The 27,091-nt window shown below is 48.2% G+C and overlaps 1 protein-coding gene across 1 annotated transcript in view; it reads left to right on the forward strand.

Moving 5' to 3' along the window:
• LOC139052416 (uncharacterized) overlaps positions 1–21,840 on the forward strand; it is a 33,595-nt gene extending 11,755 nt beyond the window's left edge. Inside the window, exon 8 of the mRNA XM_070529511.1 lies at positions 21,536–21,840. Within this exon, the coding sequence (XP_070385612.1) occupies positions 21,536–21,840 (305 nt within the window). The remainder of the gene's footprint in view (positions 1–21,535) is intronic.
• Positions 21,841–27,091: the final 5,251 nt, after the last annotated feature.

Genomic DNA, 27,091 nt, shown 5'->3' on the forward strand with positions numbered 1-27,091 from the left:
CAACTTCGCGTGAACGATCATTGTCAGCAGTGAGATAGCCGAGCGTCTAGCGACGGTGTTCGAGCGTTGTGTAGCACCGTCGATTGATTGCTGTCCACCAGTGCTCACTGCACGCACAAGCTGTAGAAGGCGTGCTGTGAAATGGTGAAAACACAAAACAAAAAAAATTTATGCAATTTAAAACCAAGAGTACTTATTTAAAACGATGAATGGAGCATTTTTGTACCTTCCTGCCTCGACCGTATTCTCGCCCCAGGTTTGTAATGGTTGCGATAAATGCATTGTTTTATATAAGTGCTTTGTCAATACCAACTGATTCATTTTAAGCTTCGAAAATGAGTTGTAGACACGCCGTGTACATGTGAACAAGCGCAAAAGCCTTGCGGAGCTGCTCTTTCTACTTTTGTAACTTGCAATGAAGCTAAAGAGCAGACGACGGGCAACGTTGTAGAAGGCACGGGGTTATTTTTTTCTCGTGATCCGGCATGCGCTGTAGCACAGGAGAGCTCTACTAAACCAGTCATCAAAATACAAAAGTATTTATTTATACCGAGAATTACGCGTTTCAGGGACACGAGTTTTCGAGCGCGACTATTTTAGTCGCGGAGGCAATCGGCTGTGGCGCTTCGGTCATCTGGGCGGGGCCTCCCCTTTTTTCTAAAGTTGTATCCGACTATAGATGCCAGCCGCGTTGTCCGTAAACTCGGATCCGGGCCCTCTCCCTTTTCTCTCCTCCGCGAAATAAAAGGTCCGTTCGATTTATCTGCACTACCTGAACTAGTTCATGTAGTGCCACACTCGGCCATTCGTTTTGGCAGTGCAACGTGGCGCCCTCTGAACTACGGCGTTCGTTTTAAACAAGTGCAGGCGTCGTGCAGGGCTAGTTCAGGCAGACCCTGCACCGTGTTGAGAGGTGGTGCCGGTCGTGCTACAGCCATGGCAGCAGACGACGGCAGCATTTGCGTTGCAATAGGCGGCGTGGCAACGAAGCTGACGCCGATCGTCAATGAAGATGGGAACCGTGTTTGGCGATAGGCGTGTTTGGGAACCGCGTTTGGGAACTGTGCGATAGGCGGAAAAGTCTGTTAAATTCAAAATCAAAGTAGCGACTCACGACTTCTTCACAGTACTTAGGAATGCTATTGCGTTGCAACCTAGTTAGCTTCAGCGCTAGAATTGTGACAACATCGTCGAAATCCTCGTCTTCACTGTCCGAGTCCATCAGCTCAATAACTGTTTGAACGATGGCTGCAGATGATGCGCCGCAATCCATAGCGGTTTCCACCATATATCAACCAGCCTGTACACCCTTCAAAACACTTTCGCCTAACCGCGGGCAGGCTGGATCAATCCATGAACAAAAGTCGACGTGCAGCTGGCGAAGCGCCAAGACCAGCAGAAGGCCTGCACTACCTGCACTTCAGCATTCGTTTCAGTTTGGCGCTAGTGTCGCGCTATGCCTGCACTGCTGAACTGGCGCTGCATGAGTGTGACACTTTTTCTGAACTGCCAGGAACTAGTTCACGCAGTGCAAGGTAAATCGAACGGACCTAAAACCCCTCAATCTCCCAAAATAGCGCCATTCGCTTCCCTCCTCTTCCGCTCGGCGCGGCCTCGACGGTGGCGCCGTCGGTGGTGGGCCTGCCGTAGCAGACGACGGCTAACACGCTACGGGAGGAAATCCGCAGAAAAGTTCGTTCGAGCCATGCGGAGCAGTTTTTATGCGAAGCATACTAGCCGCACAACCACGCTCTTCCTTGCTGCGCCGCGCGCGGCCGCGTAGCTACCATATGACGTCATAACAGCTGCAAAAGCGGACACTTAAGCTTCGCCTTCAAGAAGGGAACGCGACAGCGTTCCCGTCGACCCGCCAAGGGGTGTAAGACAATGGGCTACGGCGCAGCGACTACGCGCCCCGCATCGGACGCGGTGAGCGTCGAGCAACGCAGCGTTCGGTGCGACAACGAAATGCGCGCCTAAGCAAGCGACGCACGCCTGAGCCGACGCCGACGACACCGGCTTTTCTGCGACACGAGCTCCTTAACGCTGTCGCTTTAAAATAAAGGCTTAGCATCCTTAGCATCCTGGGCTTAACCTTAGCTAATCCACAGCCATTTTTTTCAATCGAGATCTTTCTTCGTCAGTCGGTAACTGGCCTTAAGAATATCGTGTTGGAATTGCGGAAGAAATAGAGAAAATGACCATTATTCCAGGCGTATTTAAGGCGCAAAGCGCGCGACTTTCAGAGTTCGTGTTGCTGAAACACGACGCAAGCACGCGGTGTACTCAAACACGCGCGTAATTACCAAAGTTTCAGGTGTTGACAGTGTGAAAGTATGTGTACGTGGTTTCGTAGGTTCATTCACGTATCTGCAGGACACTTTTGTTCGGTCGGCGCGTGAAAGATTACGGCTGTGTGCGGTCAGCAACGCCTGGCAACAGGGCCGCATTTTCATTGCGGGGTGCTTTGGTAAGCGCGACGATATATAGCTTTTTTTTTAAAAGTACTGCTCCAGGAGGGCACATGTAATGGCTAACGGAGACCTCTGAAGAGCACGTAACATTACACTAATGCAGGCGTCGCAGGGAGTGTTCGCATACAAAATTGACTGTCCGTGATCTTATACCCCCTTGGCATGCACAGGCTTCGGCGAGCCCCATCCAGCCCTGGTTCTAGCTTTGGTGTTCCCGTTGCCGCTTTGATCCCCTGGAGGCGCCGTCAATAATACGATATAATGACAAGTTGTTACAACTAGTAAATAAAATTTATTGAAGAAATACAATCGCGCCGAGGCGCCAACTTCTAAAGCAGCGCTAGCGCGAGTATTATGAAACGCCAACGAGGAATTTACCGGCCCACGTAGGACTCTACGATCAAAGTGCACGTTAAACATCCCCAGGCGAGCTAGATAAAGTTATCCGGAGCCATCCACTACGACCTCCATCCTAGCTTTAGTCGCTTCGGAACGTTAAAAACGTCAATCACCACAAACCAAATCAATACATGCGGGCGTACATTAGAAGCTAAAAGAGTGCATCGTAAGTCATAATGAGCCTTGCAAAAGCGTCGAGAATGTGTTAACTTCTGGTGGAGCTCAAAACACACCCTGAATAAAGTCGTTTTTGTGTCACAGGCCAGCTGCAGATGCTTGTATTCCACCTCAACACGAAACTACATGAAACAAAGAGAGCACATTCGAATAAAAAAAAGTCAAACAACGCGCTAAAAAGCACGCAGAGCATGAAAACACACTTTTTCGAAGCGGAAGGCGTGAAGTAGGCTCAAAATAAGAGGTTGTGAGTAGCCGTGGCCCTTACTTCACTAAGCCGTGCGTTCTTAGCTACTTCCTCGAAGTCAGCCCGCCCGATCCTGCGAATCCACACTTCTTTTTGCGTTGCGCCCGCCGGACGGCAAAGCAAAAAGCTTTTTGCCCTCGCTGTGTCTGTTGCGGCAACCGAAGGCGCAGCAGCAAGGCATCGCAATTAAGTTCTCGGCCCTGCACATTCTATTGCGCTAACGCACTCCGTCAGTCCGCCTGCAGTACTTTCGTCGCGCAGGCCCAACAATGGAGGTCGGCGCGCGCTGGAAACAAAAAATATACAAAAGCGCGGCGCCTGCTCCGCGCTGGAAAGAAAAAAATGTACAAAAGCGCGGCGCCTGCTTTCACGTGACAGAGATTGGCCAATGGGGGAGCGGAGGAGGCTGGGGCGACAGGAGGCGTGGAGTAGGACGCGCCAGGGTGAGCGGGGTGGCGGAAAGATCTAAGAATGGCGCTACTTTTGGAAAATTGAGGGGCTTTACCGCGAAATAGGGTGCCTCGATGCGCGCGCGCCCCTCCGCCGCTCCGTGGAGGGTGAGGACATCCTTTGAAAGGGTCAGTGCCGCCTCGGCGAGGACGCGCGCCATATTTGTGCCCCCTCCCCGTCCCGCCTGCGTCAGTTGCACGTGCGGCGGCCTGTTTCCTCTCGGTTGCAATTTTTCTTGGCCGCAAGACGAGGAAGACATGCCGGGGTGTTGCGTGCCTCCGTGCACAAATCACTCCCGAAATGGCTGGAGAATGTTTTCATTTCCGAGAGATCCGAAAAGAAGGCTCCTGTGGATTGTAAAAGTGAAACGGGACAAGCGGCAGCCGGCCAACACTTCACGCCTATGCAGTGTAAGTACTATATTCCTTGTTTCGTTTCCGTGCTGCTTGCTCCATGGGCACGTTGCAAGTGCTAGGCGGCGCCCTGTCTTTCCGACCCATAGCGTCATCTGACGAATAGTTGCGCGAATGTGGTAGGATTGCTCACGGCGTCAGCAGCCCGCGCTGCGTGTTTGGCGTGCTGTCAAATGGTAGCGATGGCGCGAAACAGCGTGCCGATATTAATTTTAACCGGGTTTCGAGAATTGCAAGATCTTCATAGTTTTTTCGTGAAAAGAATTTAGAGAAAGGAAGTCGTCTATTTGAAGTGGGGCGCGTCTACGACGTGAGGGAAGTGTTGAACTCGCACTGATCGGAAGTAACTGCTAGGTTTAATCGGCAAACGAAAAATAATGCACCACCGAGATGCGTGAAGCTCAGCGTAAGTTACTTCGTTATCTACGGTGTGGACGCATCAAATTGTAGGCGAAATTGATTCTTGAAGATCGGCGACAGCAGACAAATCCTAGCGGGGAGCTGCGATTACCGTGCTGGTATCGCAGGGAAGTGCAAGGACGCCGCGGTAGTTTCCCTGTACATACAGGACGGCAAATACGAATCCAAAACATCTCATCCAAGAACGTGGGGCGTACGAACGACTCGTAAGACCTACCAGAGGTATTCTAACGTTGCTCTCCCCAAACACAAAAAAGGGGATCGACTTACCAGTTGTGTTAGACTACGCTGGGAAAATATTTTCGCCCAAGTTACTGGAAGTGCGATACTTTTATGTTGCGATTTTTCAGTGCGTGCAAAGGATGTTCCAATAAACCACGTTGTCAAAAATTTTGGTGATCTCATCTGCCTCTTCGTTGATATGCTGGGCGCAGAAAGGTGTATGCCAGCTCAGCCGGCTGCAACCCCTCCTCAAATCTGTCAGCAAGCCCTAGCGCTGTTTGAATGGGAGAGGATTGGGAAAGAGTTCCACAGTTGTACTGCGGTACAGTGTAGGAACAAACTACTTTGTTTGATGCATATCCTGGTACGCACTGCAGGCAGTGGCGTAGCAAAGGGCGGGGGGGGGGGGGGGAGGGGGGTCATATACGTTTGGAGACACACGGAAATTGTTGATATCCTCGCCTTCCTCCAATAAACCCGGGGGGTCGAGGGGGGGGGGACATAGGACCTATGGGCCCCAGGTGCAAGACGACCTAGCTGCGCCACTGACTGTAGGTGTCCCGTTGCTGCCATCATTGCTGTAAAACCAAAGCATTCAGCGTTATAACGGACTTGGCATAACGCCGGAACATAAAACAGCTTATGCCGTCGGACGAGCGCTATCCAGTGTTGACGCCGATCTGCTTCATACGGTCGGCTTGGAAACCTGTAAAACTTTGTTCCTCGTGAGTTGGTGTACGTGCTGTTGCAGCCCACTACTCAAGAGCTCGGTTTACACTTCGGCATCGCTCAGAAAAGGCAACAGCTACGCGCGAAACAGTGCACATGCAGGCTTTCCGAACGCAAGCGGGCCGGTCGTATCCTGCCAGTTCCGCGCCCGCCGCCGCGAGGGGCGCCCTAGTGGGCGCGGGAACTACGTGCGCAACCTGCCTATAGATTTTCTTTCTATGGGGTTTTATGTGCCAAAAAACGATCTGATTATGAGGCACGCCGTATGCAGAGACTCCGGGACAATTTGGATCTCCTGAGGTTCTTTAACGTGCACCTAAGTCTAAGTTCACGGGTTTCGCCCTCCTCTAAATGCGGCCGCCGTGGCCAGCATTTGATCCGGTGACCTGGTGCTTGGCAGCCGATTGCCAAAGCCACTAAGCAACCGCGGTGGGTATTCCGCTAGATTAAAATCTTCTAGAACACTTCAGCTAGATGAAGCGAGGCGTGAATTGTTCATTTCACGAAAATCGATGTGCAAAGTCAAGCGTTAAGTGCCCACAAGAATTGCGACACTTGCCAAACTCAGCTGCAGTGAACGGGTATACCCTACGGTGCATGGTGGACCGGCCGGCTCAACTGTAAAGGCATGGCAGTCGACAGCGCCGCGAATATCAGCGTATTTTCTTCTTTGTGTGAGATTATTGCGAGGAGATAATAAAGTGGCAACAACAGCAACAAAATATTTCGGCTGGTGAGCGTCGGTGGTTCGTCGCGAATTGCCGTGAGCGTTGTATAGCTTGGAAGTGGACCGGAAAATACCGAGCGAATGATGTCGGAGCCACCGAGCGCCCAGCGGCGCTCCAGGCTGCCGGTAATGTGTGACAGATCAACCACTGTTCTGTCGTTGAATAACCAAGTCGCTGAGTGGCTGCCGCAGAAATTGAGGACCCATTTTTTGCCCATAGAGAAAGAAATGCAACAAGAGCGAACACTCCCATGGGGCTCTAGCATTGCCCAAGGGGCGCTGCGAAAATGTGCTAAAAAGCGCCCTCTGTGCTAAAATGGGTCGTACCAGGCTCGGTCGTCTGCTTCGGAAAGCACGTTTACAATATGGACCCGCCACTTTCGGTTGTGTTGTATCACGGCCTGCAGCGATTATCGCTCGCCGAAGATTTTGTTCAGGGGTGGCACGCTGCGTAAAGGCAAGAAATTATGCAGCGCCGGATACGTGTACGCCGTTCAAGAATTAGGCGGCGAAGTTTTAGCGCGGTGTCAATCGCAAGTGAAGCGAGTCGCGAACGAAGTTGAACTTCAGGTAAGGTTTGCACGCTGCTAGATTCAGGCGCACAAACGCGAGGAAATGCTTGCTCTAAATGAATCCACAGCAGAGATAAGCAGACATCATGTGTACAGAGCTGCTCGAGCGCACGACAGTACGCGTCGCGACGGCAGCGATCTTTCGACATACAGGGAAACGGCGGGCCTCCTGCAATCTTTGTTGACTGCATGTCGCTAGACAAGTAGTTATGCCTGCGTTGTAGTAGCCGTCATCTGTAAATTTTAGCAACTGATAATAACTGATGCAATGCTCGCACGCACGTACGTGCGAACTGCGCTGCAGCGCGAGCTCGTGCGCTTGCTCGCTTGATGTAGCTTTTAATGACAGCGCTCGAACATCGATGGATGTGCTGTAATCAATATACACTACCCTACTGCGCTGCCTCAACGTGCTGGCATGAGGTCAAGGATGAGCACATTTAACACTCTAACCTGTGCTGCTCGTAGTGGGGTATTAAATTGTCACCGGATCAGCCCCACCATTTGTGGTCATTCGCACACGTCTGGTCACTTCGCCACCTCGCACCGGTCGAATTGTTAATAGTCGCTGTGTCCGGGTCTCGAATCGTGAATAACCAGCCATGCCTGCTGCTATATGTCGGTCTGCCATTTAATAGCGATTATCTGAAATGAGATGTTGGACTTGACCTGTAAATTATATACTGCATCTTTCATTTTCGCTACTTGCTGTGTTGTGGATTCCATAGACATGATCTGTAAATTAGGTTATGCATCTCTCTTTTTACTGCTTGCTGTGTTGCTCATTCCCTTGACATGATCTGTGAATTAATTACGCCACGCGTGTCTCACGTTTTGCTGCTTTCTGTGTTGTGCATTCCCAATGTTTAGGTGCTTGCCACAGTACACTTTTCGCTGCTTTGCTGCTTGGTGTGGCACAGCTGCCTTTGTAGGGACGTACTAGGCAATTTGTGTTTAAAAAAGCATGAATTCACAAGTTACGCATGCACATGCGGCTGTTCACTGCATATAAGTTCAGCTTTCGCCTCAGCGTGCCATAATTTCAAGCAAATGCACATGCAAGGCTGGCCTGGGCAAATGCAAGCATGCTGCTGCTGTGGTGCTCTGGGTGAATGAATTCCAGCCGGCATCATGTACAGATGTTCCACAAACCTGGGGACGCCCTTCAGAAAGGCCAAATATAGGTGCCAAAGAATCTATCGGAGAGCTTTTCGGTCGTAAGTTTTACCATTCGTCCTCGGGCTTCTTTTACACGTGAAGTTTATGCCTGCACATACGTAGTTATCATATACTGTCTGTTGACATGAACTTTATAGTATAGTGCAACTACTCAATGTTGCAGGTCCGAAGAAGGTATTCATCGGAGGCACATGTCCCGACCAGGTCCCCCCATCATACGTTCATGAACATTTTTTCTCTAATAGCCTGTCCTCAAACTGATATTCAGAAATTAGCTTCAATGAGTGCCTCACAAAAAGATGAGATCAGGCGGCTTTCATTCAGTAAAGAAACAGTTTTGCAATTTTCACTTGTTACGTCTACAAAAAATGATAACATGGAAGGCAGACATGCCTGTGTACACTGTAATGGCAGCAACCTCTCAGACACCTACAGTGCTGACCATCTCACGATGGAAACTAACCACGCAAATGACTGTAAAAGAAAAGTTTTTTTTTCTAATGCGCTCTGCTCACAGGAAGATGCCGAGGAGATTGCTGCAGGTACAGTCCTGCAGGCTGGCTGTAAAAGGTAAATAAGCTGCGATATCAATTCAATGTTCATGAGTTTATTGCATTATAGGATTTTTAAAGATAACTAAGACACACAAAATAAGCAGAATATAGAAAATTACCGTATATGCTTGCGTAATTAACGCACTTGTTTATTTCCAAAAAATCTAAACAATTTAATTTAAGCTGGGGGTGCGTTTATTATGCAGGGTAAATATCACGGGAACTTTTTCGAAACACCACAAATTAACAACTAAGACGACAATTATATGAAAAATGCATTAGATAACTTCGCAGCTAGTAAAAATAGACGTAAGCTATTTGCAAAGCGTAACAACATTTTATTGCACTTAACCACGCATCGAAACCACCAGACCGTCGTCCAAGTCGCTGGCCGCTTCAACCAATTTGTGGTTCCACAACAGTTCGACCTTGCAGCCGCTTCCGGCCGTCTGCCGTTATCGCAAACATCACGTTGAAGCGCTGCTTTTCGGAAACTGTTTTGACACGCACGCTGTGTACGTCTCTTTGGTCTACCGTCCTGCTCATCGGCATGTCAAAGTTTATTGGTATCTAATCAGCGTTTCCGTTTTGTGAGCAGATAAGCTCCCCGTCCTACAGCCGGCGAATAACTCGACTTTGGGCCCATGGCACACAGCGAAACCAAAGACAGGTAGAAAAACGAGCAACAGGCTACGCCGACCGTGTGCCGGCCGCCCCACCTCCTCTCCCAATCGCCGCAACCTGCCGTGCATCGCGCGCGTGCTCTCTCCTTAAAGTCTGAGTAGAGTCCGTTACCTGCGGAGAGCCAGTTGCCGTTTTTCTTGCTTTTTCGAGCCAGCGCGCTGCCTTTGCGCCGGCACTGGCGGCAAGCATGCGGTAAGAGCAGGCAGGCTGAGCGTTATCGCGGTCGCTGCTTCTGTCAGGTTCCAAGCGCCCGTGATACGCGCAGCCTACCGCATGCTTACCGCCAGTGATCATGGCTTTGCCGTGGACGGGCATCGAGATTAAGTGCGCTTGCTTTAAACACATGTGCGACAGTAAAATATCCTAGTCTCCCCGAAAAACTATAGCACGGCCGTACGATCGTGGGACTGCACAGTAGCAAAGTTGGGGATGCGTTCATCACGCGAGGGAAGAAAGAAAATCAGATTTTTCGCGTCCAATTTGGGGATCTGTTCGTTACGCGAGCGAATACGGTACCTCATGACTACTGTTTGCGCAGGTCGCACAATGAATGCGCGATCCGGCTGTCAAGTTAAATCGCCCATGCAGTTGTCGCCAGAAGGCTACCATTGGACTCTCTTTTCGAACAGATTAAACGCAGGAAGCCCTTCTTTGGGAAGGCCGTTGTGCACGGTAAACTGAAGGCAGCATGCAAATTCTAATGAGCTGATTTTACACCAGTGCAAAAAATATTGTTTATTCCTTTATTTCCTTAGGGCAAAAGACGGAAGCTGTAGCCAGGGAGCAGTTTGAGCAGAAAATAGGAGGGCCTGTTTTTCAGGTATGTGGTGAGCTGCATGAAGGTCTGTAATGCTGGAAAAATTTGCATGGAAGTTGCAATGAGCACAGCAGATTTTCAGTTGGGTACACATTTATGCTGCAACACTCAGAACTGCTATATCACAGAAGAGCTTTTCTTCTGCTTGAAAGTCGGCAACTGCATGAAAGCTAAACTCACGATTCTAAAGGGTGTTTGGATTTCTCGTGCTACTAATGTCCGCCTCATCGAATAACCCAGCCCAATGATAAGAATTATGCTACCTGCCACAGGTGATTTCTAAAAATTCCATAAAACTTAATTTGGAACCCCCTGTAGAGCAGCAAAAAAGTAATCAAATAAAAGACGCTAACTTTAAAAGCAAGTAACCACTGCCAAACTAATGTGCCTGCTACCATCATATCTTGCAATAAACATATTTATACGTTGCCTTCCAGCACTTACACTGTAAAACAATGAGTATATGGGTCACTTTTTTTGCAGAATTACCAAATGCAGTGATGGCACATATCTATATGATGTGAAAAGTAGGCCTGCAGTCTGAAGTTGCATGGTTTTACGACCTTTCTTCATTTAAAGATGAAGCAGCATAATGCCCTTGTTCAACGTATAATAAATTGTCAAAATTTTGTAAGGTAGGTGCAGACTGAAACGTCTTCATATCAGTCATATATAAACTACTTGGAATGCGGCATAATCTGTGCAACTGCAAACTCTCAACCAATATGACTGCAGGTTGGTCTCATTGTGCATCTTAAGCAACCATGGCTGTGTGCCAGCCCTGACGGACTTTTCAAGTATGGAGACCAAACAACTCTGCTGGAAATTAAGTGCCCGTACTCCAGGAAAAACGATGTCCTTATCGACCACACTAAGCAATCAAGCTTCATAATGTACATTGAGTACAGAGATGGTCACTTGGTAGTGAACAAGCGCCATCAGTATTACACACAAATGCAAATTACAATGTATGTAACAAACACAACAAAGTGTTTTTTTTTTTGTTGACAGCTCCAAGCAAACTGTCACAATTGTTGTTGACCGTGATGAGTACTTTTTGTCAGAGGCAATTCCCAGGCTCGAGCATTTTTATTTTTATTTCTATATTACATATGCTGGTGATACCAGCATCATTTTTTTTTGGAAATGACATCAATGACCTCATTCATATGTGCAATGACACAGTGGCTGTACTGCAAAAGTGGTCTGAATCTAATTCAATGTACATAAATGACACGAAAACAAAAGCCGTCATACTTCGTCCTAAAAACAAACCTTTTCTTACAACTTGGATATTGTACTAAACTCAAGACACATTGATATTGTTGAAAAGTTTAAGTGCCTGGGCATAGTTTCTTCCGCCAATATTTCATGGGAGCCCCAAGGATGTCTATTACAATGAGAGAGATGCAAATGAGAGAAAGGCAGGGAGGTTAACCAGACTTAAAACCTCCGGTTTGCTACCCTGCACTAGGGGAAGGGAAAGGGGAAGTAAAGACGGAAAGAAGAGCGTGACAAAAATAAAAGCGTGAGAAAAAATATGAAAAGGGATGAAATGGGGTCATTATAGTCTTTCTAATAGGCCACTGTCACGTAGAAAAGTCAACAAAGCCTTGACCGATTTTTGCTGCGACGACAGTTCACGTCGGCATTCCAAAACTGACTGTTCTGAAAGTGGCCTGTCGTCAAGGCGTGCCAACGCGGTCGCTAGTGACAGCCGGTGCGCGCTGTATTGAGGACAGTGGCAGAGCACGTGTTCGATGGTCTCCTCGCCGCCGCAGTGTCTGCAAGCCGCGCTGTCGTCCATACCGACTCGGAAGGCGAAGGATCTTGTGTAGGCGACACCAAGCCACAGTCGGCAAAGTACTGCTGTTTCTAGTCGAGATAGTCCAGATGGGGGTCGAAGTCGAAGGGATGGGTCCAGTCGGTGTAGACATGTATGCTTTAAGCTTGGGGTGTTCCGTAAGGTTTTGATGGCTTCATTTGCAAGCACACGAATTTTCGTTGCAGCGTCTGTTCTTGAGAATGGAATGGAGTCTTGCAAACCCTCCTCATGTGCAGATCGTGCTGCTGCGCCGGCAAGTTCATTGCCAATTATGCCACAGTGGCTTGGAATTTGCTGCAACGTGATGTCGTGTCCTTGCTCGACGAGGTGGTGAAGCAGCAGTCTGATTTCTAGAACTAGTTGTTCGTGGGGTCCTCGGCGTAAGGCAGAAACCAAACAATGAAGAGCAGCCTTGGAGTCAGTGAACACGCTCCATTTCTTGGGTAGTTCTTCAGAAATTACACGAAGTGCACAACGAATAGCAGCATGCTCCGCGGCAGTCGATGTAGTCTGGTGAGAGAGTCGAATCTTTATGGTGGAAGGTTTTGCAGGAAAGATCACCGATCCTGCAGACCCATTCACCGTGGTTGAAGCGTCAGTATACATATGATGAGGCTCGTTGTATGTTTCGTACAGCAAGAGCAGTGAAAGCTGCTTGAGTGCTGGAGACGAGAGTTGGGCTTTTGTTCGTATTCCTGGTACTATAAGTCGAACCTTTGCTTGAGCCAAGCACCATGGTGGAAACGGAATTTTCGCTGGAGCTGTATAACCTGATGGAAGGTAAGCACGATAGGGCAGGACTGTTTCACAAAAGGAAGCACGTGGTCGATCCTCTGGCAGTGAGGCTAGATGATGGGCAGGGGCTCGAGCAAGGTGTCTTACGTGTGCTCTGAGCGCTTCCATGACTAAATGGGTCTTGGCTGGGAAATCGTGTGCAATCGCAATGGTTTCAGCCGTTGACGAAAACCGCGGCAATCCAAGACGCACTCTAAGTGCCTGGGCCTGGACGCTTTCGAGTGTACGGATATTACTTCTGCAGGTGTTGGTCAGCACAGGCAAGCTGTATCGCAAATACCCAAGAAAGAGCGTCCTGTACAGTTGCATCATTGCATGTACTGAAGTACCCCAGACATTTCCTCCAAGAAACTTAAACACATTAGAGATATCCGTCAGGCGCTTCTTTAGGTAGGCCACATGAGGACTCCAGCAGAGGTCGCGATCAATGATTACTCCTAAGAATTGGTGCGTCCTGACATAAGGTATGTTTTGACCGTTGATAGAGACATCATATGATCTCATTGGCTTCCGGCTAAACGCGACCAATGCGCATTTTTCTGGCGAGATCTTGAGGCCTTGTTCATTTAAGTAGGCCGATGTTGACGTGGCAGCTTTTTGAAGCCTGGCGCGTACTTGCGGCCGTGTCACACCAGATGCCCACACGCAGGTGTCATCGGCATACATTGAAATTTTCACTGTGTTCGGAAGTCGTTCCACGAGACCAATGAGTACAAGGTTGAAAAGCGTGGGACTCAAGACACCACCTTGTGGAACTCCATGGTGCGTATAATATTGCGAGGTTGGGCCAGCTCCAGTGTTAAGAAATAGAGACCGCCTATGTAAATAACTGCGAGTCCAACGATATAATGGACCGCCTAGGCCCACCGATTCCAATTCTTCAAGTATGGCGTCATGAAGAACGTTGTCGTAGGCTGCCTTTATATCTAAGAACATTGCGACACATAACCTCTTACATGTCTTTGGTGTTGAACATAGGTTACCAGATCGATAACGTTGTCGATACATCGGTGACGTCGAAAACCAGCCATGGCGTCCGGGTAGATTTCGTAATGTTGAAGATACCACTCAAGTCGGGCGAGGATCATTCGCTCCATTACCTTCCCAACGCAATTTGCCAGCGCAATTGGTCGGTATGAAGTAATCTCTAAGGGCGACTTGCCAGGCTTAAGAAGCGGTACCAGGCGGCTGATCTTCCAATCTTGAGGAACTTTGCCCTCTTGCCAGGACTCGTTATAGATATTAAGTAGCGCAGTTCGTGCCCGTTTACCAAGGTGGCATAGCATGCCCTAAGATATGTCATCCGGACCAAGCGACGACGACCCATTACATAGGGCGAGCGCCGCGTCAAGCTCTTGCGTCGTGAAAGGCAGATCCATGCGTGAATCACGTGAATCTGGAATACGGTTCAATGTAAGCGAACCTGTGCGAGTTGGCTGGCCCGCAATCATAGCACAGAAGTCTTCCGCCACATCAATGTCTTGTCGGCACTGGAATAGTGCTAGGGCCTTAAACGGAAAACGCTGTTCCGGAACAGAACGTAGACCTCGCACAGTTCTCCATATTGGAGATAGCGGTTTGCGGGGATCTAGCGACGCACAAAATTTCGACCCACGCTGAGCCTCTAGTTTATCCATGCGGCGTTGTATCTTCTTTTGCATTCGCCTGGCTGTTCTGAGATCCTGAATTGACTTAGTGCGTCGATATCTCCTTTCGGCACGACGGCGAATCGCACGAAGTCGCTCCAATTCCAGGTCGAATTCAGAATACCTTGGAGAACACGTGAGTATGCGCGTGGCCGTCTCTGCCGTTTTCTTAATAGATTGTTGAAGTCCCCGTGAGAGGCCTTTGTGACAAGCGTCCTCAATCTGGGATTTAAAGACAGACCAATCTATTCTTCGTATCATGGTGGACGTATACGTGTTAGACATTCCCTGGATCTTGAGGTAAGTGGGGATGTGGTCACTTCCGTGCGTTTCAATGTCCAAAAACCACTTAACATGTGTGGCGAGGCGGTGGGAGACGAAAGTCAAATCGAGGCAGCTGCTGTACGTTATCCCCCGCAGAAATATTGGACTCGCGTCATTCAGCAGGTAGAGACCATTGTTGGAAGCTAATGAAGCTATAGTCGTCTTCCCGTCGCGTTAACCTTTGAGCTTCCCCAAATGGTATGGTGAGCGTTGAAGTCCCCGGTGATAATCCATGGACCAGGTTGTGTTTTCAAGATGTCTTCTAGTCTTTTGGTGTCAAATCGACTTGATGGAGACAGATACACCCCCAAGAGTGCAAAGGTGACTTTCCTATTTTTAACAGTCATGCACACATACTGATTGTCGTCATGAGGTTTCACCGGTTGGACGACGTAAGTGAGTTCACGGCGAATAAACACAACCACCTTGCTACTTTTGATGTCGCTTGATGAGAATATTGTCTCGTAGCCGGATAGTCTCATTGGATGGGATAATCTTGGTTCACAGATGACAATGATTGGAAATCGGTTAGTGAGAACAAATTGACGAAAATCGGCGATGCGAAATCTTAGACCTCTCGCGTTCTACTGAAGGATCAACGCTTCTCTGACCTCCTTACGAAACGACTTGTGATTGTCAGTCATGGCTTCACACAAGGCTTGCTAGGACGGGGCTCAGCGCGTCGAGCACTTGTAGTCCACTACGAGCACATGGAGTGTCAATGCTTGTCAGCATGGCCCTGATGACATTCACAATGGATGGCAGCACCGGGATCATTTGGCAGTCGACTGTTGAAGCCTCACCGACAGAAGCGGGCTTCGATGGGAGCATCAAGCGTGGAGACTCCTTAGAAGACTGAGAGCTTGCAAGCGCTGGCCACTCTTCCACGGGTGCAGCATTTCCCGTCTGAGGCCTCCTTGTGCTCTCGTGCGTTCTATTTGAAGATGATGGCGTTGGCGCAAGCGGCGCACGAGCTCCACCCTGTTTTGAGCGTTTCCGTCGATGACGACGTCGACGCCGGATCTTTTCTGAGGCTTCTCTATGGGTTGAGTTATCCCTGACCTTTTGCTTCAGAACTTCGAACTCTTTTTTGATTCTTGGGCATTCTTTAGACGTTGCTTCCTGCGTGCCTTCACAGTTGCCACACCTAAAGTTTGTTGCACGGCAGACATCTACCGTGTGTGACTCCGCGCACCGGGGGCATATTGGGGAGTTTGCGCAGGCGCCCTTAACATGCCCGATCTTAAAGCACTTGTGGCATTGAAGCAAGTTTGGGATAAACCGTCGTACGACATGTCGGAAGTGACGGACCTTTACGTGCGAAGGGATGGAATCCCCGTTGAACACAATCTTCACACAACGGCTGTTGTCGAGTCGGCATACGTGCGTGATGACCACTCCTTCGTATGCCGGTTTGATCAGAATTGGCAGGTCCGAGTTCGAAATAGCCAAGTCAACATCGTAGATCACACCTGCAGTGCAGGCCCCATCCATAGGTATGACCGGTCGTGCTTTTATGTTGCCCAAATCTGTTATCTGTCGTAGCGTCTCCAGCGTGGTTCCACGGGTTGTGTCGACAGCTAGAACATTCCTTCGTGTGTTCAGCCGCACTTCCTTGATTTCGTTTGGCGCCTTTCCCTCAAGGAAAACAGAGAGAGCTTGCCTGTTCAATACTCGAAGGTTGACAGAAGAATCCACTGGCATGAAGATTATGGTGTGCGGCCAGCGTTCACTACCTGCCTGCATGGTAGTAAGCCTCCTTTTAGCCCTTCGGCTCCTCACCGACACGAAGCTGTCATCAGATGAGTCGTCACCTGTGATTGAGTAGACCTGTGAGTCTTCGCTGGTGCTGGACCAGGTGCCTCGTTTCCTTGAGGGACTTGTTAATGTAGTGATCTTGCCAGACGGGCCGGCAATAGGCTCTGCATCCATGGCCACAGGAGTAGGAGTCTCTCTTGAGCGTTCACTGGTGGTTGACCAGGTGCCTTGACTCATAGAAGAGATTGCAGTTGCAGACTTCTGGCAGCACGAGCCTGCGGAACGTTGCGCGTCCATCGCCTCAAGCCAGGACGCGGAAAGTGCTCCAGAGACTGATGAAAATTTGACGAAAAACTGGCTAGCTGGCACAGGTGCGTTCTCTATTACAACAAAGTTGGCACACATAACAGGAGCTCTCGGTCGTCTAAGATATATTCTTCCAAGGCCTATAAAACTACTGCTATATAATTCCCTTTTCTATTCCCACTTAAATTATTGTCACGTAGTATGGGGCAGAGCAACACCTACTTGCCTTCAGCGTATGCAGGTTGTCCCACATAACTTGAACGAAAGTTGTATGAATGCGAGTTGGACCAAATGCATAATCTTGGCACGGGACTAGAGTTACTCAGGCTATTTTTTATTGTCCCCTTAACTAACGCATTACTTAGGTTTAATTAATCAAATTTTTAGTCATTGGCTGCAGACCCCAAGTGTGATACGCAAAGCTGTAGAGCACCTTGAGAAAGTTCTCAATAAATTGCTTCCAAAACGATATATCTCACATGGTCCTTTTTTCCACGTTCCAAAGAAAGCCCGCGAAATGTGAAAAAATGCCACATGACGAGGCGCTTGCGGACTGTTATTTTGCTGCTATCAAGCGTGCGATGGATGAACAAGGTCGGCAACGTTCGGCCAGCAGCCCGCATTTGCACCGTCATGCTATAAGAGCCGCGTGCCCAGGTACCTATACACCAGGAATAACGCCCTTTCGCGGGCCAGTCTCGCTGCAGCCGACCTTGTTCATCCATCGTACGCTTGAGTACATGTGTTATGTTGAGCTTGTATAATGTGCGATTGTTATGTACCTGTATTATGTAAAACTGTGCAGCTTACCTGCTGCCAAAGTTAAAGGGGCTGCGGCTTTGTCAAGCCGTGTACTACGGATTTTTTCTGTAGCTCCTGTATTCCTGTATTTCATGTAATGACGACAGTAACATCAATGTAATGACGACAGTAACATCACATGCTCGTCATGGCATATATGTCAATTACATGACGATTAACATGACACCGTCGTGGTGGTTTCTTTGATTAAATATACAGGGTGTTCACGCTAACTTTAGCGAGAATTTAAATATATCCAAATGACACGTAGGTGGACAAAACTAAGATGATGTTGATTGCCGTAGCTGGGAGATGCCCAAATTATTTTTTAAATTCTGCCTAATTAGATAATTACTCTTAATAATTCATTGAACACTTCAAATATTAAAATTATATGACAAATATCAACGAGGAAGCTGTAGAGCGACATGAATAACTCCAGATATAGTTTTATGTTGCCAAATGCGTGCTCAATAAAAATGTTTTCCCGAGCGTGAAACAAGCCTACAAATGCACGCAAAATAGCCATGCGACTGGTCACTCAAGGTACTTTGCATGTATTCGCGGGCTGCTTTCACGCTTGCAAAACACTTATGTAGCACGTATCGAGCAACAGAAAGCTGTACCGGGAGTTTTTCATGTTGCTCTACAATGATCTCACTGACACTTTTCATATAAATATAATATTTGAGAAGGTGATCATTATTTAGAACTAATTACGTAAATAGGTAGAAAGATAAATATCTGAGAACAACATTACCTTGCTTCTGTCGAGCTACGTGGCATTCGCATATTTTTAAACGGTGGCTAAAGTTAGCTGGGACACCCTATATATCTTATATGCATGACCTTACATGGATGTCACAACATCAAGTACGTAAGTTTTATCGAACTTCTCCCATCGTGATGCAACTTTACTGCGCCGCCTCTGACTGGGGGTGGCTTTTACGAAAACCTACCCATTCCTTTTTGGAATATTCGACACACCTATTTGTGACACGTGCAACTCGATCCGAAATACGAGTGAGCACGTGTTGTGTTTTTGTGATCTCTATGACAACGAACGCGACGTTCTTCAGAGGGTGTTAAACCAATTAGATAATAGACCATTTTCAGAGACTAAGATTCTCGGACCATGACCACATGCGTCGCAGGCCTACAAAGAGACGCATTCGCTGCTACGTTTCATGAAGGCGGCTGGCCTCAGTGACCGATTATAGGCGTGACGTTATGGACATCCGCATGTACTCACACCGACAGTACATTCTTCCCTCCCTCTGCTTTCTTTTCTTCCCTTAAACCCCTTCTCCAGTGTAGGGTAGCCAACCGAACGTGCGTCTGGTTGACCTGCCTGCCTTTCCTTCCTTCCTTTTCATCATCCTGCATTCCATACGTTTTATGTCATGAATTGCGTCAATTTCATGTGCGTCATGACGTGAATGACAAGACGTGCATGTCATGTCCCGACGTCAATGGCATTCCAAAGCTCTCATGGCATGTGTGTCTTGATGTAAATGGTGTGAATAACGTCATGCCGTCGTGGCTCCTATAACTGTATATATATGTCTGGTTATAGTTAACGTGGCATGCGTGCATCACCTCACATGAATGATATGACCTCAATTTCATCAAATGAATAACATGCGCATCAAGACACGATTGCTATGAATTGCGTGACGTGTTCATGACATGACATTATTGACAAGACATCCATGTCATGTCATTCTTGTTGTGTCATGCACGCATGCCTTGTCACACGTATCCTGACACATATCCCGATAAATAAACGATCACAGTGTCATCAACTGATGTTATTTATGTCATTCACGATAACGACGTCATGACATGCGCGTCGTGCCATTCATGTGATGCATCCATATCGTTTCATTCATGCCATGGATATCCTTTTAGACATCTTGTTAGAAATGGACTTTATATGAGCGGTAGTCATGTCATGACATGGATGACATGATATGCGTGCCATGACATCAATGTCATAAATGAGCCGACAAAATTTCCCTGAATGACATGACATGCATTTCTTTAAGGGTGTATTTTGGATATGTATGACATGAGTAACATGATTGGAATGAAAGCATACAATGACATGTCTGTTTGGCAAACCGTGACATGACTGCCATTAATGTCATGACATGCATGCCAAGAACGACACAAATTCATGTCATGTCTCATTATTATCACTACAAGAACTTATGCCGACCCAATGAACCAAGTTTTCCACTAACTTGGGCCGATGGCTATATTCTCGTGTTCGTGATGTCGTGGTGGTGATTGCATCGTCATTTCAGCTTCGTAATTCGACTCTCGCCTCTGATTTTCGGGTGCCATCTGCCCTGAAGTTGGGTAAAAGATCCGCATAAAAACATCCCTGCAGCTCGGCATCAAAACACCTAAAAATTCGACTCTCGCCTTTGATTCTTGTGCGCTACATGTGCTCGAGCCAGGTGGCACGTGCAAAACATTCCCGGCAACTCGGCAGCAGAGCACCGCTTGGTGGCTGCATTCATGCAAACACTGATCGGAAAGCAAGTTTTCCTCTGGTGGGGATTTCCGAACACTGGACAGCAACGCACCGCCTCCTTGTTCCTCCCAAAGCTTTTTACCGGTCTTTCCCGGCCCTTCTCATCGTGACGAGGCCGCTTAATCAAACACTATGGCCTGCTCTTTCCTGGTCCACATAGTGTCCGAGTATGACAATGTTGCACCTAATTGCACTATGGCAACGTCATCACGGTTCCAGGAAAGTGAGGAGTGAATTAAGCCAATCGTCCGAAGGTCTATATCAAATACATGAGCTTGGGTTTTGCTACAGTTCTGCCCTCAAGTAACCTGTTAGTGTCCTCTAAATGATAATGCTGATATATGTGTTTTATTGGTGCCCTTCAAATGATACAACGTGTTGTGGATAATGTTTAATTACTTCTGCATCTCTTACCAGTGTCGAACCTCTACGCCACTCGTTTACAAGAATCGTTCGATCGTAGAGATTACGCAATCGTCGTTATTATCGATGTCGTATCGTTGCTGTCGTCTCAAACACGCACTCTCGCGTTAAGTCTAGTTCACTGTACTCGCATCACACACACACACAGCTATATACATGATATAACAAGGACATTGGCTAGCCTGGTAACATGTCGCGGAACCATAAAAAATCCTGCTTATCCAGCTGCCTGCATGCAAAATGCATTGCAAAGCGCTGATTCCCATTGTGCAGGGGATCCGCAAAATTTCTTTTGCACTAGTCAGTACAGGCGTGGTACGTCCACTGATACCGACACATGTATTACTACTGCAGGCCCATCCGTCTGCGTATGAGTATTTCAGATTCAATACTCACAAGTCATTTCCGTTTCGTATACGAAAAAGCTTATATTCGCCTACTCCTTGACAGAAGTGATCGCGTTACAAGATGGCAACCTTGAAGTTGCAATTTTGTTACGCAATCACAGCCGTCCCCGGTGTGTGAAGGAAGTTCTGAGTAGAGTCGTGACAGCCGGGAACGGTAGGGTACTCCCTCTCCTCTAAAACATTTTAAGAATAACAGGCACACTCGCTCGTGCATACTGGATAGTTGTCATGAGGTAGGAGGGTAACGTCGAGGTTACGAAAATTTGTATGGGCCATATACAGTTCAAGGACAGGCCCAATATATCAAAAGAGTGCTCGCTGCTTTTAAATATTAGGAACGTGCACGTTTATATACTTCAAGGCATTGAAAGTTTCTCGATGAAGTTCCGGTATGCAGCGCTTGTCGGGCATATATACAGAGTTCGTGAAGAGGGAGAAGTGTGGCGTTGGATGTTTGTTGTGATGATGTTTTTCAACTGACTATTACTTGAATACCGGTCTCGTGTTTTCTTATTTATTTCGACCGTTTGATTGCTTGACTTTGTTGTTTAGTTTAAAGCGTACTTTTTGTATAAGGTATGACAACAGCGTTTCCTTCTGCAATGCGTCTATTCGCAGGCTCATCCTTCATATTTAACCTCCAGAGATGCTAAGGAGAAAATGGGAAGCAGGTACTTCCGCCAAGGACAAAAAAGGGAAGCACAATGGCATGGCTCTACCACTGGTCGACATGGACGGCATCTGCAGCTGCCACACCGGGCTCAGCGTCGACTACAAGAAACCATGTACGGCTAGTCCAAAGAAACTGTGTCATGTCTGCAAGAACGCTGCCGCCTGGAACGGCTTCTTCTTAAACGGCGGTCTGGAGCTCCGAGAGGTGAACTGCGAAGCCCCGTCGCTCCTCGGAGCACGCGAAGGTGCGACCATACCTAACATGGCCATGGCCTAAGAGAAGACGCGGGCCGCCACATTCCTGTATTGGCTGCTGACTCAACACAGATGCGTCGTGATGGCAGCCATCAACGATGACGTCTTCGGAGGCCACGAGCAGGTCGTGGGCCTCGCTCTCAGCCACACCGTAGGCAAGATCTTGGCGCTGCCGTTGCTGCAATCCTCGGCCAAGGCACTAATGAACAATGCTCTCGTCACAGCTATCTGTTCCATGAAGCACCTGGTGGAACTGAACCTAATGATCGACGCGCCAAAGCTATTCGCCAGTATGGCGCCTCTGCATGCGACTACCTCTCCCTTGAAGGTGCTTTGCGCCCTCGAAGTCAGTACGAAGCTTCATGAAGCCAAGGACTTTCTTGAAGGGCTCTATCAAAACAAAATATATCGTCCCTCTCGATCACGACAGGGATACTCCAAGCATTCGAAAGCGATAGATTGCCAGATCTCGGATCTGCCGGCTTTGCTTGGTACTTAGCGACGAGTCACTCACTCTCGACTCTTGAAGTGATTTCTAGAACGCATGGGCCAGAGGTTCACGTCCAATCCAATCTCCCAGGCCGTCCCTATTGCAAAAACCAGCGCCACTGGGACCCAGTGCGCCGGATTATGGGCCCAGTGCAGCGCGCTGGACGCTGGGGCGCTGGGAAGGCGCTGGGAAGGCGCTGGGAAGGCGCGGCGTACTGGGAGGCACTGGCTACTCGTGCGAAAAAACAGCTCTAGCGCGTTAAATATGCGGTGCCTGGACACTGCATATGTTTTTTTTAATACAGAAAGCAAGGAAGAGCGCTTTAGTGCAATAAAAAAAAGAAAACGTAAAAAATAAAATTGCTCCGACAAGGATCAAAAAGTTGCTGTCCTTATTCAGCAGTGTGCTTGGAAGTGCCACACCATCGAATTTCACTTGCGATTGCTGTTTTACCTTCGAAAAAAAGTCCGAAATGAACCGCCGACCCGGGATGGTGTATGGCCTGTTACTGCCGATTTCGATAGCCATTTCTGGTTCTTCACGCAAAGGATATGCACCGTTTCCTTAGTGCAGTGATGCCTTTCAGTCAAGACGCCTGGCTAGTCATAGATCTTCGTCAGAGAAGCGCGGGCTAGTGCTGGGAGCCTTCGGCGATAGCACACATACCTGTGTTTATGACGCGTCACATCTGCGGTCATCGCTTCTTATGCTGGCACTGTAGACATGAAAAAAATGTTTATTTAAGAACATCGATGCGAAAGCTGACATAGAGAGTGATTTATCCTTGTTAGATTTCTTGATTCCTGCGCCTAGACACTCCCAGAGGATGGACTCGGCGGATACGCTAGGCCTAAGCTTCGGTGGGGAGCGATCTCGGCGCTAGTAGTTAAAATAGCAATCGCAAGTGAAAATCGATGTTGTGGCACTTCGAAGCATACTGCTGAATACGGACAGCCACTTTTTATTTCTGGTACAGGCGTGAGTTTTAGTTGCTGGGCGATAGCGCATCAACCATGTCTGTACGAGACGTAGCTCTGCGAAACAAACTGCTTCTCGGCTTTGACATGGCAAATTATCCGCGAATTTGGGTGTGATGGCGTGGCGTAGTGAGAGGAAAGTAACTACGCCACGCCATCACACCAAACTTTCCTCTCACATGTTATGGTATCCGGTTCCTTCCTTTCAAAAATGCAGCCAGTAGTACACCATATGATTTGTTTATGTTATTAGGACTTTATTCATTATGGAGAAGTCGAATGATCGACAGACATGCCGAGCCACCTCGCTCGACAAGGTCTATCTTCCGTGAAGAGACTGCTCAAGTCCGTAGTGTGGTGGCTACGTATGACCCCGTCCCTGAATTGATTTCACGTCTGGACGCTTGTGTTTGTTTGCCAGAATTTTGAACTGACATTGGACTGTATATACTATCTGTGAATTTGTTTCTCTTGTATGTTCATATGTAATGTAACTGCGTTGGTCTGACAGTACCGATAATTCCATGCAACAAAGAAAGAAAGAAAAAAGATGGCGTGGCGTAGTGGTAAAGTGACGGTATAGTGCCTAGAATAGGCACTATACCGTCAGTATATTCCCAGTATACTCGGCACTACTCCCAGTATATTCTAGGCACTATAGTGACGGGCTTGGGATCTGTAGGTCGGTCGTTCGAGTCCTTGTCGGTCCAATTTTGTTTTTTTTTCTTTTTTTATTGCACTAAAGCGCTCTTCCTTGCTTTATGTATTCAAAAAAAAATATATGCGGTATCCAAGCACCGCATTTTAACGCGCTAGAGCAGTTTTTCGATCGAGCAGCCAGTGCCTCCCAGTACGCCGCGCCTTCCCAGCGCCCCAGCGTCCAGCGCGCTGCACTGGGCCCATAATCCGGCGCACTGGGTCCCAGTGGCGCTGGTTTTTGCAATAGGGGTGTCATTTAACTCGGTTATGACCCCGCTCGACCTAGAGTTGTCCCCACTTAAGGAAGAGTTTGCAGCTCCGGTTAGGAACCTGCTGCGCTCTACCAAGATCCTCAAGCGTTTCAGCTTCACTTACACTCGTGTCGACGAGCTCTACCACAACTTTGTTATCGCTGGTCGCGCGTCCTTCTTGATTCCACTGTCCTACTGCGTGATGTGCGGCACATTTCACAAAGAAGAGACCGATCGCATCAAGCCTTGGGTACAGGCCCTGCTGCAGGAAACTGATTCCTTGAATGACCTGCGCTTCTCCATGTTCGGCTTCTGCACGTTGGAGTACCGAGCATTCTTAAAGGCCCTGGCAAAAAACACTACGCTGCACAGGGTCACGATGAACCGTCTGGGCCAGAACGTTTTGCAAGTTCCTTACCACTACTGGAGTTAGGGGCAGAGTGACCACCGACATTTTTTGCAACGTCACATATCCAAGCACAATAGGACTGACATAGGCACAATATGACATAGGCCAGCTTGATAATGTGTATTTGTGGCACCTTGAACGCACATTCAGTAGAGTGTCTTAGTTTTAGTTGAGCGTGTTTACGCTCCGCTAAGCAGCTAAGCGGAGCGCAAGCACGAATGCGCATGCGCCGTCTGCTTAGCCATAAGCGGGATAGCGGAGCGAGAAACACGGTCCGCTTACGAGCTGCCTAAGCGGAGCCCGGAGCGTCGCTGCCGTCTTCCACTGGCGAGGGTGGTCGGTGCGCGCGCCCTCGCTCACGCGTGCATCGTGGTGCTTTTTCAGAGATGGCTCCTTCAAGCGAGATGTTGCCCATGCCGTCCATGCCGTCCGCTTCAACCACGCGATGTTCGCCTGCGCAGCGCAAAGCAAGCAAGCGATTTAGGATTGATGAGGATTTGTGTCTCCTACGCGAGGTCACTAGCGCCGACCCATTTGAAAACCCCGCAGCGTGGGAAGATGTACTACGCAATGCGGTGCGCGCTGTGCAGCGCGAGCTGACCATTCGTGCCATCAAGGAGCGGGTGGACGTGCTCGTCGGCTATTTTAGACAGCGAGACACAGTCCACCTGAGAAAGTGAGTGCTCTGCTTCTGGTAGTACTGTTTGCGCTGTTTGTTCATAGCTGAAACGAATAGTCGTAGCGTAACCTGCTCGTTTTCTCTGTAGATCCGGCACCGAGGAACAATATGGAGAACGCGAACATCTGCTCCAAGAAGTGTCAGATTTGATGCGGAACGCCGGGTGTGTGCCGAGGGCCGTGCCACGAAGAGCAAGCTGCATGGGACCTCGGCGACCTGTCACATCGATGCCGTCGTCAACAGCTCGGCAGCTCTAAGCTCGGCATGTGGTGCGCCAGCTTTGAGACTCGGCCACCGATTCAATGGCCGCACTTCACACTGCCCAGAATGAGCAGCTAAATGGCAAGTGATCTGGAGTGGGGACTGGCATTAACGGATATGTTTGTGTATTTTGTAGTCCGCAAAATTTTCTCAGCTTCCACAGATGCAATTTCTAATTAGGTTCCGATTTCCGGATTGTGATCAACGCCGTGCAAGTTTTGCCTAGTACTTACGGAATGGCGTATTGCTGGCCGGGTATTATGACTACTCATTTAGCTGAGGAATTTTCTGTGCAAGTATTACGTTTTTTGGTTGCATATTGACAGCTGTGCTTCTTCATGTGCCCTAGGAAACCTACCGGCCAAAACTTGAACCCCCATTATTTTGTCTTGTAGAAACTGTTCAGCTTGGATCAGTCATTTTTTATTCTGCGTACAAAAATATAGGATATGGTTTGAACATAATTGAACGCTAGCTTAATATGCTGTGCTACTTTAAGATGAAGGTTCACAAAATGAATTTGTACTTCAAAGGTAATTTTATACTAACAGTGTTGTCATATCTTTACCTTGTTTTCTTGCGTGCAGATGAGAGCTCTCCCTCGTACTTGCTACTTTCTATGTACGATGAGTGTACAGGGCCACCAGTTGGAGAAATGGTTAGGGACCCAACTCCAGACAACAGCTGTGTGAGCAGACCGACTCAAGAAGGGGCAGCCATTCAATCACGTATGTGCAAAGTGCACACAAAACACATTTTATTCAATCATTCACAATGCATACAACAGGCTCTGTTAAAAAGAATGTTTTTTCCTATGGGAAGGTGACAAACACACATGAAAAGCAAGTGAAATCTTACTACTGTGTTACTTATATTCATGGATAGTATTACTAAAGGATGGACTTCTCGCGTACCAGTGTTTGTGCATGTGCATAAAAAATTACTAACGCACAGCACAAGTTAATTCAATAGCAAATGAAAAACGCCAAAATGTGAAAAAAAAACCAAATAATGCACATGTTAAGCTTGCAATGACTCATTAATGCCCTTGTAGCACTGAACAACCCACAAGCTGAGGAAGATACTGGAGGCAGCGATGCGGACCAGCAGGCTGAAGTGCCCATCCACAAGCGCACAAGACGGTGACACGTGCAAGCTGTTCCAACAGGTACAGCAAATCAAGCTTGCATGATTTGTTAAGGTGCCTTCTGACGCCTAGCTCTGTTTGCATAAGACACTACGCCCGTTTTCATTCTTTTTAATTTGAGTAGATGCTTAACTTTCATTAGAGAGAAATGTAAGACAGTGGTGAACAATGCGATAACCTGCTGCTGTCGCAGTGTATCTTTTTAGGTACAAAGCGCTCCGTTCCGCGTCGCAATGCGGTGTGATACGACCAGTGCTGAACCGCTTGAAGCTTGTGTGTGTGTGTCCCCTGACAGCTTCTTCGTGGCGGTGATCACCGCGCCACGCTCTCATGCGTGCATGTTATCTGCATCGTGTTCCA

This window comes from Dermacentor albipictus, unplaced genomic scaffold, assembly GCF_038994185.2.
Source record: "Dermacentor albipictus isolate Rhodes 1998 colony unplaced genomic scaffold, USDA_Dalb.pri_finalv2 scaffold_22, whole genome shotgun sequence".
In the NCBI taxonomy this organism is placed as follows: domain Eukaryota; kingdom Metazoa; phylum Arthropoda; class Arachnida; order Ixodida; family Ixodidae; genus Dermacentor; species Dermacentor albipictus.